Genomic DNA, 15,325 nt, shown 5'->3' with positions numbered 1-15,325 from the left:
ATGAATCGTTCAAACATTTCCACAGATGAAGACTGCTTTCTTCCCCTGGGTCACGGCATCACTCTGATGATGGTAAATTCTCTTGGAGCTGTGATCGGTACGTTTGGAAATATCCTGGTTTGCATTGCCGTGCTTACAAGCCCTCATCTTCGCCGAAGCTCCAACTTCCTTCTCGTCAGCTTGGCTATTGCTGATTTGATTGTGACGATGGTCTGCGAACCCTTAGTTGTGACAATTGTGGGCAAAAGAGCGCTTGTTCACGACTGTGCATCGAGCCTAGAACTTGCCTATGTAGTGTCCTCAAATCTGTCGTGTTCTGCGTCAATTATGCATCTTTCCGCGATCAGTGTTGACCGTTTTATTGCCGTTATTTATCCTCTGCGTCACGGCCGCATTATGAAGAACTATGGCTGGAAGACTATGTTGGCAATCGTCTGGGCTGTGGCCATCATATTCGCCTCTCTTCGGGTGCCCTTTTTGAAGGAAACATCTTATTTGGCCTTTCTGCTGTTCGTTTTTAGCTATGGAATAATCATTGCCTCCTACGCGTCGATCGTGATCTTTCTGGTCAGAGAAAAGCGAAGAAAAAATAAACTCAGAGCGCGACCAACGATTGAAGTTAATACCAAAATTGAACGGCGCGTTGCCTTCACTCTGGCAATTGTGATCGGTGTTTTCAGCGCTTGCTGGTTTCCGATGATTATTGTATTCTTTTCTGCTGGGAAATCTCTTGTGAAGATGCATGGCACCGCTTACATGTGGATAAGATCTTTAGCTCTGTCAAACTCAGCCATGAACTTTATTATTTACAGTGCAAGGATTCGTGACTTCCGGGATGCGTATGCCTTGATATGCCGGAAGATTCTTCACTGTGCTTAGCCTTATCGGACCGGTCAGGCTGACAATCTGACCGGTCAGGCTGACAATCTAAACGTTAATATTAACATTGCACTAGCTTGCTGCTGAGAAGAAAAAGTGAGTTGCTGTAACCCTGAAAGCAAATCAAACGGCTACGCTTTTTATATCAGTTCTAGGGCACTTCCATTGATGCAATGGTAATTAACTGTATTACACGACACAACGTTGTTGTCGAGAAATATTTACTTTGTTTTTAACTAGAGGTCCTAGAGGCTCAAAGTTATTCACGTTCTTTAATGCGGATCCGACTGTGACTGTTTTTAATTGTATGAAACCTATTTTGGAAGCCGGACTCGAACCTCCCGCTAACTCAAACCTTTTTCGATTCCCCATTTGGTCATTTTGTTATTAATTTTACCCTCGAAAACTCGAACCCCCGATAGCTCGAACCTTTTTCAATTTCCTTTGAGTTATCGGGATTCAACTGTAACACACAGATTCTATTTTGATGGTTTCAATCACCAAAAAAGGCATACCTATATCCCATTTTAAAACTCGAAACTAAATGCTTAACAATTCTGTTACAGAAGTGCAAATAATCAATGGACTAGTCAGAATGACATTTAAAATTGAGAATATAAACAAGGTAATTGTTTAACTGAGTATATAATGTTAACCTTGCTTAGGCTGCATTCATTATGTATGCTACAGGAGGGGGGGGGGGGGACAGAGGATTTTTTTTTCAGCGGCTCGTTTTTTTTTATTATATCCGCCCAAGGTCCATACAAATTTTCATAATCCCCCCAGGCAATCGGCCGAAAAATGAATACCCCACCCTTCCTCCCTCACAAGAAATATCAAAATAAATATCTGTATAATAGTACACTATATATGTTTGAAATTTCAAGGGACATGTTTAACAAGAACATCGAGAGAGCTTTGACTGTTTATGTCATACCTAGGCGAGCCAGTCTAAGTAGCGCGAATAAGGTATAGATAGCCTGCCAGCTCGAGTACCAGTACTACCAGGAGTATTGACAGAAACCTGTGTTTCACTGTCACTCTCGTTGACAAAAGCAACAACCTCATCATCATCATCACTCTCACTATCACACTCATCCACGGATTCATCTCCGCTGTTGCCATCCTCTTCACTCTCGTTTTCCGGCCGTTCAGCATCATTCCTCTCAAGTGCGACATGTGCCATTATTCTCCTTATCTTATCATTTTTCTTAGGTTGCATTAAATGTTTCCATTTTAGATGTTTTACTTTCTATACTGTATCGAAACATTACATCTACAGGCCAGGCACACTATTTAAAAAACTTTAAAATAGGTACTATAGTCTCTCAGAATAATAGAGGTACCCTTGTTGCCTACAATCCTTGAAAGAAGCTACTGTACTTATCATTTCTTTCTTCACTTTTTAAAACTATTACAAAAGCTAGACAGAATCTTACAAAAAATAAGCATCCACCCAGGAGCTATTTAAACAATTTTCATACCCCCCTTATTTGCTCTAAAAATTCGAGAACCCCCCTAAAATACTCTGCCCCCCCCCTGTAGGATACATAATGAATGCAGCCTAAGTTCATGCTTATTTAAATCACACAGAAAACGCTTGCTTCTTTAGTACGCATTATACAGGCTGCGAACAGGCTCTCAAATAGGAGAAAACACGAAATAGTGGTCGAAATAGTTCTGAAACGAACCAAAAGAAAACCGTGAAGAGAGACGAGTCTCCCTTTTTTCACTGGCAGGAAACCCCCACATAAAAGTGATGGGGTGACTATATCTACTTTTTGCAGGGGTTAGAGTTCATTGTTTGGAACCTCGTAAGGGACCGGTTATTATTTATCACCTGGGGGGAGCGGAGGATTTTTTTTTTTTTGGGGGGGGGGGGGGTTCACTTGATATTTAAATGAACAGAAGGGGGGATCAGTCGAAACTGAGAGCCCAAAAGGGGGATCACTAAAATTTTTGAAAGGATTCAGATGCGGGACCACTAGCGGGTGCACATTTCAATTTATATCGAGAACGTTTTGTGTTAAAACCTCTATATTTTCCTCTTATATAATGCTTAGCAAATATTCATCTTTGAACATGACAGGTGAATTCTAAATTGTGAACCATAACTCCTGATAAATGAACATTGAGAAATAGCATGTTTGTTTAAACACTGAGCATTAATCGCCTTTTCAGGAATGGGCTCCTGGCTCAGCTCTATACTAAGTCCGATTCAACTGCTTTATCTGCCTTATCTACTTCATTTTGAGCCCCGTCATCCGATTCAACAACTTCATTTGCCTCATGAGCCTCAACCTCTATTACATTTTCGTTAGGCAAGAGTGCATTAAAGATTGTATTGCATTCGATTCGACGAATTCATTTGTCTCTTAAGCTCATGGTCCGATTCAACAACAACAATTAGTCCTCTACAGCAGTTTGACGTTGGATTTTGTGCCCTTAAAATTTCGCTACTTGTTCTAGATTTTTTGTTAAGTTCATGCTTAAAATATCTTTTCCTAGTAGCCACAGCAATGGGTCTTGATCCAAACGTCTTGTTATTTTCTTAGCAAAGTCAGCATTGATGCTAACTACAGGGGAAACTCTATCATTCCCCAAGTTACTCGAGATTTCCCGAAAAGTTGCCCACAATTTCTCAAAAAGTTACTCAAAAGTTGCTCCAAAAATCCCAAAAAGTTGCTTTTGATAAATAAAAGTTGCACAAAAAATCTAAAACGCTGCTTTTTTAAGAAATTTTCTCCTAATATATGCTAATTTCTTTTTGAAGGAAAGATTTCTAAGCAGTTTCACGCAATTTCACAGCAAAAGAAGTATCTAATGAGCATTTTAAGGCAAATATTTGTTTATTAACAAGAATTTCTTTCACTGAGAAAAGTCGTGAATATGCCGATGACTTCATGTTTGCTGACGAGTTTTGTGATGTTTTAATCAGCGAAATGAGGCGACAGTTGAAACATCTTCGGATGTTCTTCAAACATCATCGGCAAACCTCGTTAATCTTCGGAAATGTTCGTAAGGACTTTAAACAACACTCGGACAATGCTCGAAATATGAAAAGTTGCCAAAAAGTTGCCGAGCAACTTGTGGAAAGCCCTAACTCGAGTCGTTTCTCTCTGGTTTTTCGATCTTTCCTTTTTTTTCTTCCTTTCTTTTTGACACTGATGAGTTTCATGGCATAAGGAAACTACTTTGACAGGTTGATACGCGCAACGCGCTGTTGTAAACCTGGCTGAAGCGGACTAAGGTTCCGTTTACAGCGCAGTGATTCGCCTTTGTGCTTCTTCTTCTAAATAGACTAAGTTATCGCCTTGAAATGCAGTTCTTTATGCCTGAAATGAAGTTTTTAATGTTTTGGCGCACTCCGTATTTCTCACTCTTCAGTAAATTATTCGCATTATTATTTAGCGCCCATCGCATTTGCTCTTGTTCAGGCAGGTGGTTCCTGAACCTAGAGAAAAAAAGCCGTGAATTTGAAGCCCTTGTCAACGTGTCAAATGTTTACGAAGACCGACTGAGCAGTCCCTGGGTACAATCTGGTCGGAAATAGGCTAAGTATTTAAGGTAGCGCGGCGCACACCCCCTGGCTATCATGCGATAGGCAGGAAGTTTCACTATAATCATTATATATTCCTTTCGATCTTGGAATATGAAATTCAGTTGTGGTTTACGTTACAGTTCAAGTATTGCAGTGTTTTTATTTTAATTTCATTTGAAATGAAGCTCGTGTAGCTGTTATCTGCCTCGTTACGTGAAGAATCCTATTAACTGAACTCGATTATATCACTGGACAGCTAGCGGAGATATAAACAAGCATTTGGTAACGGACAACGTAAACATCTGAAGAACTATTTGCTACAGTCAGAAACAGCAGCCGTTTCGTTTTGTTCTAGAATCAACCAAGCATAGTCAGAATATTTCTTAAAAACATAAAATGAATCGTTCAAACATTTCCACAGATGAAGACTGCTTCCTTCCTCTGGGCCACGGCATCGCTCTAATAATGGTAAATTCTCTTGGAGCTGTGATCGGTACGTTTGGAAATATCCTGGTTTGCATTGCCGTGCTTACAAGCCCTCATCTTCGCCGAAGCTCCAACTTCCTTCTCGTCAGCTTGGCTATTGCTGATTTGATCGTGACGATGGTCTGCGAACCCTTAGTTGTGGCAATTGTGGGCAAAAGAGCGCTTGTTCAGGACTGTGCATCGAGCCTGGAACTTGCCTATGTAGTGTCCTCAAATCTGTCGTGTTCTGCATCGCTTTTGCACCTCGCCGCGATCAGTGTTGACCGTTTTATTGCCGTTATTTATCCTCTGCGTCACGGCCGCATCATGAGGAACTATGGTTTGAAAACTATACTGATAGTCGTCTGGGCTGTGGCTATCATTTTCGCCTCTCTTCGGGTGCCCTTCTTGAAGGAAACATCTTTTTTGGCCTTTGTGATGTTCGTTGTTGGCTATGGCCTAATTATTGCCACCTACGCGTCGATCGTGATCTTTCTGTTCAGAGAAAAGCGAAGAAAAAATAAACTCAGAGCGCAACCAACGGTTGAAGTGAATACCAAAATTGAACGGCGCGTTGCCTTCACTCTGGCAATTGTGATCGGTGTTTTTAGCACTTGCTGGTTTCCGATGATTATTGTATTCTTTGCTGCTGGGAAATCTCTTGTGAAGATGCATGGCACCGCGTACATGTGGATAAGATCTTTAGCTCTGTCAAACTCAGCCATGAACTTTATTATTTACAGCGCAAGGATTCGTGACTTCCGGGATGCGTGTGTCTCGATATGCCGGAAGATTCTTCACTGTGCTTAGCCTTATCGGACCGATCAGGCTGACAATCTAAACTTTAATATTTACATTGCACTAGCTCACTGCTTGCTGTTAAGTAGAAAAAGGGAGTTGCTGTAACCCTAAAAGCAAATCAAACGGCTACGCTTTTTATATCAGTTCTAGGGCACCTTCATTGATGCAATGGTAATTAACTGTATTACACGACACAACGTTGTGGTCGAGAAATATTTACTTTGTTTTTAGCTAGAGGTCCTAGAGGCCTAAAGTTATTCACGTTCTTTAATGCGGATCCGACTGTGACTGTTTTAAATTGTATGAAACCTATTTTGGAAGCCGGAGAACTTGTAATTTGGGGAATGGGGAGTTAGTTTGCAGTGGCCAACGTCGTATTGTTCAGCAAGAGTTTCGCAAGTACAGTTGAATCACAATAACTCGAACCTGCCGCTAATTCGAACCTTTTTCGATTCCCCTTCAGGTCATTTTTTACTAATTTTACCCTCGATAACTGGTACCCCCGATATCTCGAACCTTTTTCAATTTCCCTTGAAGGTTCGAGTTATCGGGATTCAACTGTAGCACACAAATTCTATATTTTGCTGGTTTCAATCACCAAAAATGGCATACCTATATCCCATTTTAAAACTCGAAACTAAATGCTTAACAATTCTGTTACAGAAGTGCAAATAATCAATGGACTAGTCAGAATGACATTTAAAATTGAGAATATAAACAAGGTAATTGTTTAACGGAGTTATAATGTTAACCTTGCTTAAGTTCATGCTTAATAAAATCAAACAGAAAACGCTTGCTTTTTAGTACGCATTATACAGGCTGCGAACAGGCTGTCAAATAGGATAAAGCACGAGATATTGGTCGGTAAGCAGTTATGAAACGAACCAAAAGAAAACTGTGACATGACAAGGGACCATTACCCCCTTTTTTCACTGGCTGGAAACCCCCACATAAAATGATGGGGTGACCATCTACTTATTACAGGGGTTAGAATACGTCGTTTGGAACCTTATTAGGTGTTTAAAAATTGGCAAGTATAAGTCGACGACGCTTTTCTCAAGTTTACCTTGAAAGATGGAGCGTCAAAAGTAAAACGTAACTAGAAATAGCTGACACTAGGTTGCCCCCGAAGTTTCGACGATGTTTATCGGTTTTTCTTTGCTGTTCATCCTTTTCTACAATTCAGACATTTGATTGGAAATTAATTTTCTATTTTGGATGATTATTAATAATGATACGGTAAATCATTTAATTACAAGAACGCAACAGCATCTTGACATCATTTTGTCATGTTTTGCTGTGGTGGGGGATCTCAGCTAGACTCAAGCTAGACTTTAGAAAAAGTCCGTCGTCTTTATTAATTTAACACGCCGGGACGGTCGACCTATCGCGACTTGCGTGGCTCGTTTTCGCGACTTCGTCGCTTTGAATGGGCCGCTTTGCGGGCTCGAATCGAACTTACTTCACTGTGGTAAAGTCTTGTCTTAGAAACAGCAAAACGTTTTAAAATTACCATTTGAGCCGGTCCAATTGTTTTATAAATATATGGGCTGAGAGCCCGAGCATGAAGAATAACACGAGAATGATCAATCTTTAGAAAGAAAAGGATGTCGAAAGAATTTCTTACCTCTGTCAAAGCAAACGCCTGCCGCGAGTTTTAAATAATCACAATGCATCTCGAGATCTCTTTTGAATTTCTTTTCTTGATGCCGCATATCATCCGATCAAGACTTTTGAAGTTTTCTCCATTCAAGTAGTTTGTGCCTAGTAAATCACGATCAGTTGGACAAAGGCTTTCTTTTTGTAAATCACGCTTCATGACAACGATCAACTTAAAAGGAAAGGATACCGAAAGAATTTCTCACCTTTGACAATGAAAACGCTTGACCTTCTAAAAGTCGCTCGCTTCTGGTTTCCGGTTTCGCCTGCCGCGAGTCTTAAACAATTATCTCGAGATCTTTATTTTAAATTTCTTGTAAATCTCGTCCGGAGATAGACTGATCAAGGCTTTTCTCCGTTCAAGTAGTTTGCGCTTAGTAAATCGCGGTTTTGGACGAGGGCTTGCTTATCGTAAATCGCAGACAAATTTGAAGATATGGCTTGATATGTTCGTACGTGTTTCTAGACATATTTCTTCTTTGGCCACTCAGATGTAAAAATGTGGATTTTCTTACTTCTCTGCGAGTTACTTAGTTAATTATCGCGAAGTCTTTTTAACAATTGCATTGCTTTCGGCTTTTAGACATTGTGAAATGAATAGGCCTCGAATAAAACCTCAAATTATCTTTTTTTAACATTCTTCCCAACTGCAATCAACCTTATAAGTTTTGTTTGTTTACTTGTTGTCATTTTTGCACGTGCTTACGCTTTGGCTTGTCATCATCACCCAATCATCGTATACTTGCGTCATCATTGACCAATCACCGTACAGAGGATTTTATCACACCTACTGATACTACTTGCGGGCATTTTATCACACCTACAGATACTACTTGCGGTCGCACTTTGGCCAAGTCGAGATTTTGTCTGGTAATACCATGTATACTCTATATACGCGCGGACCATAATGATGCCTCCTCGGGTTTTGGCCCAGCTGCGGGGGCAAAAACTGTTTGCCATGAAACTTTCCAGTATTATCGAAAAATTAAAAGAAAAAAAGAAAAAAAAAGCCGTGAATTTGAAGATCTTGTCAACGTGTCAAACGTTTACGGAAACCAAAGCAGTCCTTGGGTACAATCTGGTCGGAAATAGGGTAAATATTTAGGTAGCGCGCCGCACACCCCCTGGCTATCATGCGATAGGCAGGAAGTTTCAATATAATCATTATATATTCCTTTCGTTCTTGGCATATGACATTCAGTTGCTGTTTACGTTACGGTTCAAGTATTGTAGTGTTTTTATTTTAATTTTAATTTTAAAAGAAGCTCTTGTAGCTGTTTCTGCCTCGTTACATGAAGAATCGTACTAACTGAACTCAATGGAAAGCTGTGCTCTTAGAATAATTGTAGGGCCGGGTGCCCGAAAGCTTTGATGTAAGAAATTTGGGTGCCCAGCTCTTAAAAGCTTTCATGATAGCAAAGTTATAAAAAGTCGCCCGAAGACAAAAGTAAGTTGCCTGTGGCACGTGGGCTCTGCTAGGGCACAGCTCTCATTTGGTAGCGGACAACGTAATCCTTTTTTAGTAAAGGTTTAGATATACACAGGCAGGTAAAAATAAACGATAAATACGAACGACGTTTCGGAGTCATCATGACGCCTTTATCAAGTTCAAAAAAAAAAAAAATGAAAAGATTAAACTGTCAGAAAAAGTTCGCTTAAGATTAACATAATTAAATATGCCATGTCATATAAAATATGCAAAATGTCTTTTCATTTTTTTTTTGTGAACTTAATATTGGCGTCATGACGACTCCAAAACGTCCTTCGTTTTTATCGTTTATTTTTTCTTGAGAACGTATTCACATGAAGAACTATTAAATATTGCTACAGTCAGGAACAGCAACCGTGTTTCGTTCGTTGCCAGCCTCACGGTAGGGAGGAATGTAACACGATCGCCCCTAACTGCCCTAAGAACGACTGCGTGGGAGGCTAGAATCACCCAGACATATACAGTCAAAATATACCTTACAAATCTAAAATGAATCGTTCAAACATTTCCACAGATGAAGACTGCTCTCTTCCTCTGGGCCACGGAATCGCTCTAATGATGGTAAATTCTCTTGGAGCTATGCTCGGCACGTTCGGAAACATCCTGGTTTGCATTGCCGTGCTTTATTCAAGCCCTCGTCTTCGCCGAAGCTCCAACTTTCTTCTCGTCAGCTTGGCCATTGCTGATTTGATCGTGACGATGGTCTGCGAGCCGTTAGTCGTGGCAATTGTGGGCAAAAGAGCGCTTGTTCACGACTGTGCATCGAGCCTGGAACTTGCCTATGCAGTGTTTGCAAATCTGTCGTGTTCTGCATCGGTTTTGAACCTTGCTGCAATCAGTGTTGACCGTTTTCTTGCCGTTATTTATCCTCTGCGTCACGGCCGCATCATGAAGAACTATGGCTTGAAGGCTATGTTGGTAATCGTCTGGAGTTCAGCTGTTATATTCACCTCTGTTCGAGTGCCCTTCTTGAAGGAAACATCTTATTTGGTCGTTGTGGTGTTCGTTGTTAGCTATGGGCTAATTATTGCCTCCTACGCGTCAATCGTGATCAGTCTGGTCAGAGAAAAGCAAAGAAAAAATAAACTCAGAGCGCGACCAACGGTTGAAGTGAATTCCAAAATTGAACGGCGCGTCGCATTTACTTTGGCAATTGTGATCGTTGTTTTCAGCGCTTGCTGGTTTCCGATGATTATTGTATTCTTTGCTGCTGGGAAATCTCTTGTGAAGATGCATAGCACCGCTTACATGTGGATAAGATCTTTAACTCTGTCAAACTCAGCCATGAACTTTATTATTTACAGTGCAAGGATTCGTGACTTCCGGGACGCGTTTGCCTTGATATGCCGGAAGATTCTTCACTGTGCTTAGCCTTCTCGGACCGGTCAGGTTGACAATCTTAAGTCCCTTGATGTTAATTTTAACATTGCGCCAGCTTGCTGATGAATAGAAATAGTGAGTTTAATGAGTTGCTGAAACAAAATCAAACATCTACTATTGTTTTACCAGTTCAAGGGCACTTCGTTGATTCAGTGATAGCTGTATTTTACGTAATTTTGTCACGCATCAAGCACGGGCATCATCAAATTTCGAAACTCTGCGATAAAGACATAGAATCGCCATGAAATCGGTGCTAGTTTACACGCGCTATTGTGAAGTTGCAACTTCGGCGCGACAAAATTTGCATTGGGAGACAAAAATCGTCTGTGTAAACGGGCCTTAACAACGTTTTTGAGACTAGATTTCATAGAGGCCTAAAGTAGTTCACGCTATGTTTATGCGGATCAGAGCTGTGACATACAACTGTTTTAAATAATTATATACAAAATAATAAATGGGGAACAAAGGCCTCTGATCTGGACGGCTGAAGCAATTCAGGCAGGGGTGGATAATAATGGGGGAGTTTATTTTTCTGGGTATGGAAAGGGGGGATTACTTTACTTTCCGGTGATAATGTTGTCGGATTTTTTTTGGTAGGTCTTTAACCTTCAGCAAGGCCTTCAACTATTTTATTGATTCTATTTGGCTGGCTTCAATCGCCGAAAAATGGCGTGACTATAGCCCTGTAACCCGCGAAATCATAGGCTTGCCAATTTTGTTACAGAAGTGGAAATAAATAAAAAAATAATCAGTGGAGTCAGTCAAAACGTCAATTAACATTGAGAATTTATATGTTTAAGCAATCATTTAACTGAGTATAAACTTGAAATTGTAAATAAAATCACAAACGCTTGCTTTTTTAGCACGTATTATTATAGCCTGCAGCAGGTTCTCAACTGGGATAGAGCAGTTTTCAATTTAGTGTCGCAAAACCAAAACCAAAGTAATCACTCTAGCCAATCACAACGAACACAGGCGATCCAGTGAACCAATGAAAACTCGAAGCAATTACACGTAGCCGGCACGAAACGCAGGAAAACGTAAACGATTGGTTTTGGTTTTACTTCTGATTGGCTGAGAAAGTGGCGCGAGAGTTTTTATTCAATCACTGAGCGTAGTAATGCAAAACCAATGTAAACGCGAATTACTATCGACACTCAAGTGAAAACTGCTCTCAAGCACGAAATAGCATTTGGTAAGCAGTTCTGAAACGAATCAAGAAAAAAATGTGAAGAGGGAAGAGTCTCCGCAAGGAATCCCCATATAAAAGTGATGGGGTTGGACGTCTGCCTTTTACAGGGGTTAGAATTCGTGGTTTGGTAAAAAATGGCACCTATAAGGGTGAATGGAAATTCGGACGCGCTCACAGAATGGCACGTTTTAGGGGTTCCTGTCAAAACCTCCCACGATCAAGGGCCTTTCTCTTAGGTCTAATCATTTCTTCCTTCTAAGAGAAGTATACGGCGACGACACTTTTCTCGAGTTTACTTTGAAAGACGGAGCGTCGAAAGACGTAAAACTTAAAACTGATTTTGCTATGAAACTTTCTGGTATCTGTTATGGGTATCCGAAAGTCAAAAATGACTTGGAAATACTGGTTTTTGTGATGTTTTAGAAACACCCTGGATCGGGATGCTATAACTTTCTAAACGCTCTGTATTTAAAACAAAGTTGTTCAAAAAGTGCAAAAAGAAGTTTCGCAGTATCTCTGGTTTGAATTTAAGAAATTTATTGATGAAGCGAGACACGATGCGGGTAATATAACCGTTTAAATATTTTAAAACAACATAACCCGCATTATTGTTTTTTTTTTTTTTTTTTTAAGACGTGCTATTTACTTTGTTTTTCTTTTGTTACTGGAAAATCAAACAAGCTTTGACCAAAAATAATTAGAGTGCTATTGGTTATGTCAATTCAGATATTTTATTCAAACAATATATGTTCTCGACATTTACTCTAAGAGCATGACATGCTTAATCAAAAAGCTTATGTCGTTGACAAAAAATTACATACTGTACACACTCAGTAAAACACATATCAGGCCACTGAATAAAACAAATTTTTGACTGCCAAATTCTTATTACCTCTCTGCTGCTAACATACTGATATTGTAGGGAGAAATTTTGCATTCATCACTTTTGGGAATTGAAAGTTTTTAAGTGTTTAAAATCATCTCATATCTGATATGCAAAAGTGCAAAACAGTATGTCCACAGGGTTTAAATACCTTCCTCTCTTCAACTTCCATATATGGAAGTTGCATAGCAAGAGGAAAGGTATTTTAAACCCTGTGGACAAAACTGTTTTGCACTTTTGCAAACCTAGTTTAACTAAACTGGTTTAGTTAGTGTGAACGGGGTTTTTACATTAAGCTCTTTTTTCTCCTCTTTCACTCATTGAGAATACATGTTATGACGTCATATATATTATCCAGGTGAAACTTCGAGCTTTGTTATGTCTCTGTGTGGAAGAAAGAAAAACTGTTTTAGAAACTTGAAAATTATATCACAGCCTGTATGCTAAATTGCCAGTGGTTCGTTTTCCTATACACTTCTTCAGAGCTTTCACCACTTCCGTGTGACGAAGGCTTCTTTATTTGTTAAATATATACACAGGGCACGGAATTGCTCCTAATACAGAAGACAATGCTACTAAATTTTTCAATTTGGCTACCAAATCCTGAAAGTTAGTTGCCAACACAAGGCTTGTGATATACTTAACGCTATGATCTATGGTACAATTTCTGATTATGGACCTGAAGCCTGATAGATGGCTGAAACAGAACTCGAGTTTACCAAAAATTAAAATATACAGATAGAAACTGTATTTCTAAAATGATTGTGTAAAAAAATGTTTGCTTGTATTTTTTTAAAAAGACTGGCAACCAACTTTTCGGAATTGGCTACCACTTTGAAACATTTAGGAGCCAAGCGGCTACTGGAAAAAAAAAGTAAATTTCGTGCCCTGAATTACAGCTGAAGAATACAAGGAGAGAGTGAAATAGCACTGCTAACCTTAAGAAATGAAAAAACACGTATAACTAGTCTTCGTCATCTTCATCAGAATCGTCAATGCGTTTTCTGTTAAACTAATAAAACAAAGAATAATATAAAAATAACATAAAAATTTAGGATGGGCAACAATGGTAAACATTTTAAGCAAAGCTTTCACAGTAGCCCAAGAAATATCCTGCAAGTTCAATGTCTTGCTCTTTTAGAAGACAAAGATTAAGTTGAAAGCCTTTGGAAGACTTGAGGTATTGTCGGGTGCAAGAACTTAAGCATAGCATCAGCTCATACATCCTGAACATGACAACTCACAAGCAGGAGTTATCAATGTCAAGACATAAAACAAGTGTGCGATAAAATGAGCATGATTGACAATTTTGACTAGTTAAGTTAGTCTAGTGTCAGGAATAGGTAAAGTCTGCATTTGAGCCTAGTGGCCCATTGGGCGGGAGCTTATCCTGGTTTCCAAAGCATGATATGACTGGTAGTATTTTTTACTCCCCCTGAATGAGATGCTAATCCTACCAAAAAATTTTATTAAACAGGATGTGGTAATTTCCAGTAACAGCTTTCTACCTTCATGTGATGACAATCAAAATTAGAAATAGATGCAGTTTTTTTAAAACATTACCTTAACTGTTGTTTTCTTTCGAGTTTTTTCACTGATATCCTGAAGAAGACTAACCAACTGAGACTCAGACAACTGAAAAAGAACATTGCATTACAGGACCGTTAATTGTGATATTGTTACAACATAATCAAAAACAAAGTCAAACAATGGCCTTCTTTTACAGGGCCACATGGTAGCCTTACTTTATAAATTACTCCTCGTTTTACTTGCATTTAACCCAAATTGGTACTCATTTATACACCTGGGTGGAGAGAGGCACTATTAAACTAAAGTGTCTTGCCCAAGAACACAACAAGATACCCCCTGGCAGGCTTGAACCCTGGCAGAGCCCTCAGTTCAGAGTTAAGCGCACTAACAAATACCTCTGTTAATAACAACTTATAACTGCAGACCACCTCAAGGTGATGAGTGTCTTTATTCTAGTGTCTTATATTGTGAACTTATTAACGAGGAAGTTAACTATCAATCAATGTTTTTCTGTTATTATTACCTTCCCAGCTATCTGTCCTGTCCTGGCCATTTGTATCAACATACCTTCCATCATTTTTGCTTTTTCAGGTTTTACCAGTGCTATGCTGTTTACTAAGGAGATTAAAAAAAACCCATTATTACTGCAATACACTTTTCAGAATGGTTGTGGCAATCAAACTCTTTTTATTGTTTAACTGTTTAACAATCTAATCTAAATCAAGCTATATGCCACTACACTACACTACCTTAAAACTACAAATTTTTAAAACTTTTTTTTTGCAGGATTTGGAAATAATTGACAATAGAAGTTGACAGATACTTGTGACAAATTAGTTAGTTCGTGGCTAGTCTAACACAGAGTCCCTTGGCTAGGACAAAAGGCTGTGCACAACCGGCTAGCCACGAGCTAAATAATTTGTCATTGGGAATAATGCTAACACTTTGCAACACTAAATGTCTGCAATTCTGTATTTTTACACATCAAGCTACAGTTAAATTTTTGTTATAATATCATCATACAAATCAGACATTTCAAAATTTTCTGGGGGAGCATGCCCCCAGACACCCCTAGAGTCTAGTGTCTCCAGCGCTCAACTTCTACTTTCATAAAAGCAAATTACATTCTGCCTGGCCTCCCTACAAGCAAAAACTTTTCTTTCCATACGCTGGTGGTTATAGAAAATCCACTTTCAAGTCTTGCCTTCTGGCTATTGTATAAAAACTTTGACACTAACATTTGTAAGAGCATTCGATATAAATTGCTGTTGACAAGTGCTGTGGGTGAAGAAAAGAATCAGTACAACATGGTATAAAATAACAGAACATGGCATTTGATTTAGCCATCCTTAATATTTTTAAAAAAATATATTGATCAATGATGGTCTTTAGGGGACTAGTCAATAAGTAGGAGGGGGGGGGAGTGGGCCAGAGAAGAAAGGGGGTGGGTCATGTAGTTCTTAGTTTTGATCTGCACATAAGGGGGTGGGACATCTTTGTGACTTT

The 15,325-nt window shown here is 39.3% G+C and overlaps 4 protein-coding genes across 4 annotated transcripts in view; 3 read left to right on the top strand and 1 right to left on the bottom strand.

The window, feature by feature from the left end:
• On the top strand, positions 1 to 1,146 carry LOC144651380 (adenosine receptor A2b-like). Its single transcript, XM_078511313.1, has one exon. The coding sequence runs from the start codon at positions 1 to 3 to the stop codon at positions 877 to 879; it is 879 nt and encodes a 292-aa protein (XP_078367439.1). The 3' UTR covers positions 880 to 1,146.
• A 3,086-nt stretch (positions 1,147 to 4,232) lies between these two features.
• LOC144652197 (adenosine receptor A2a-like) lies at positions 4,233 to 6,424 on the top strand. Its single transcript, XM_078512211.1, has one exon. It carries the CDS (start codon positions 4,817 to 4,819, stop codon positions 5,693 to 5,695), a length of 879 nt encoding a protein of 292 aa, XP_078368337.1. The 5' UTR covers positions 4,233 to 4,816; the 3' UTR covers positions 5,696 to 6,424.
• Positions 6,425 to 8,816: 2,392 nt separating this feature from the next.
• On the top strand, positions 8,817 to 11,043 carry LOC144649451 (adenosine receptor A2a-like). The gene has a single exon (XM_078508944.1). The coding sequence runs from the start codon at positions 9,324 to 9,326 to the stop codon at positions 10,203 to 10,205; it is 882 nt and encodes a 293-aa protein (XP_078365070.1). The 5' UTR covers positions 8,817 to 9,323; the 3' UTR covers positions 10,206 to 11,043.
• Positions 11,044 to 12,466: 1,423 nt separating this feature from the next.
• Positions 12,467 to 15,325, bottom strand: part of LOC144649462 (programmed cell death protein 5-like) — a 43,014-nt gene continuing 40,155 nt past the window's right edge. The window contains exons 4-7 of the mRNA XM_078508952.1: positions 14,343 to 14,434; positions 13,853 to 13,924; positions 13,228 to 13,301; positions 12,467 to 12,673 (exon numbers count right to left, since the gene is read on the bottom strand). Coding sequence (XP_078365078.1) covers positions 13,254 to 13,301; positions 13,853 to 13,924; positions 14,343 to 14,434 — 212 coding nt within the window. The 3' untranslated portion in view covers positions 12,467 to 12,673; positions 13,228 to 13,253. The remainder of the gene's footprint in view (positions 12,674 to 13,227; positions 13,302 to 13,852; positions 13,925 to 14,342; positions 14,435 to 15,325) is intronic.

This window comes from Oculina patagonica, chromosome 4 (genome assembly GCF_052425735.1).
Source record: "Oculina patagonica isolate OP01 chromosome 4, crgOcupat, whole genome shotgun sequence".
NCBI lineage: Eukaryota > Metazoa > Cnidaria > Anthozoa > Scleractinia > Oculinidae > Oculina > Oculina patagonica.
Note: the sequence above shows the minus strand (reverse complement) of the source record. Positions and strands in the feature narration are given on the sequence as shown.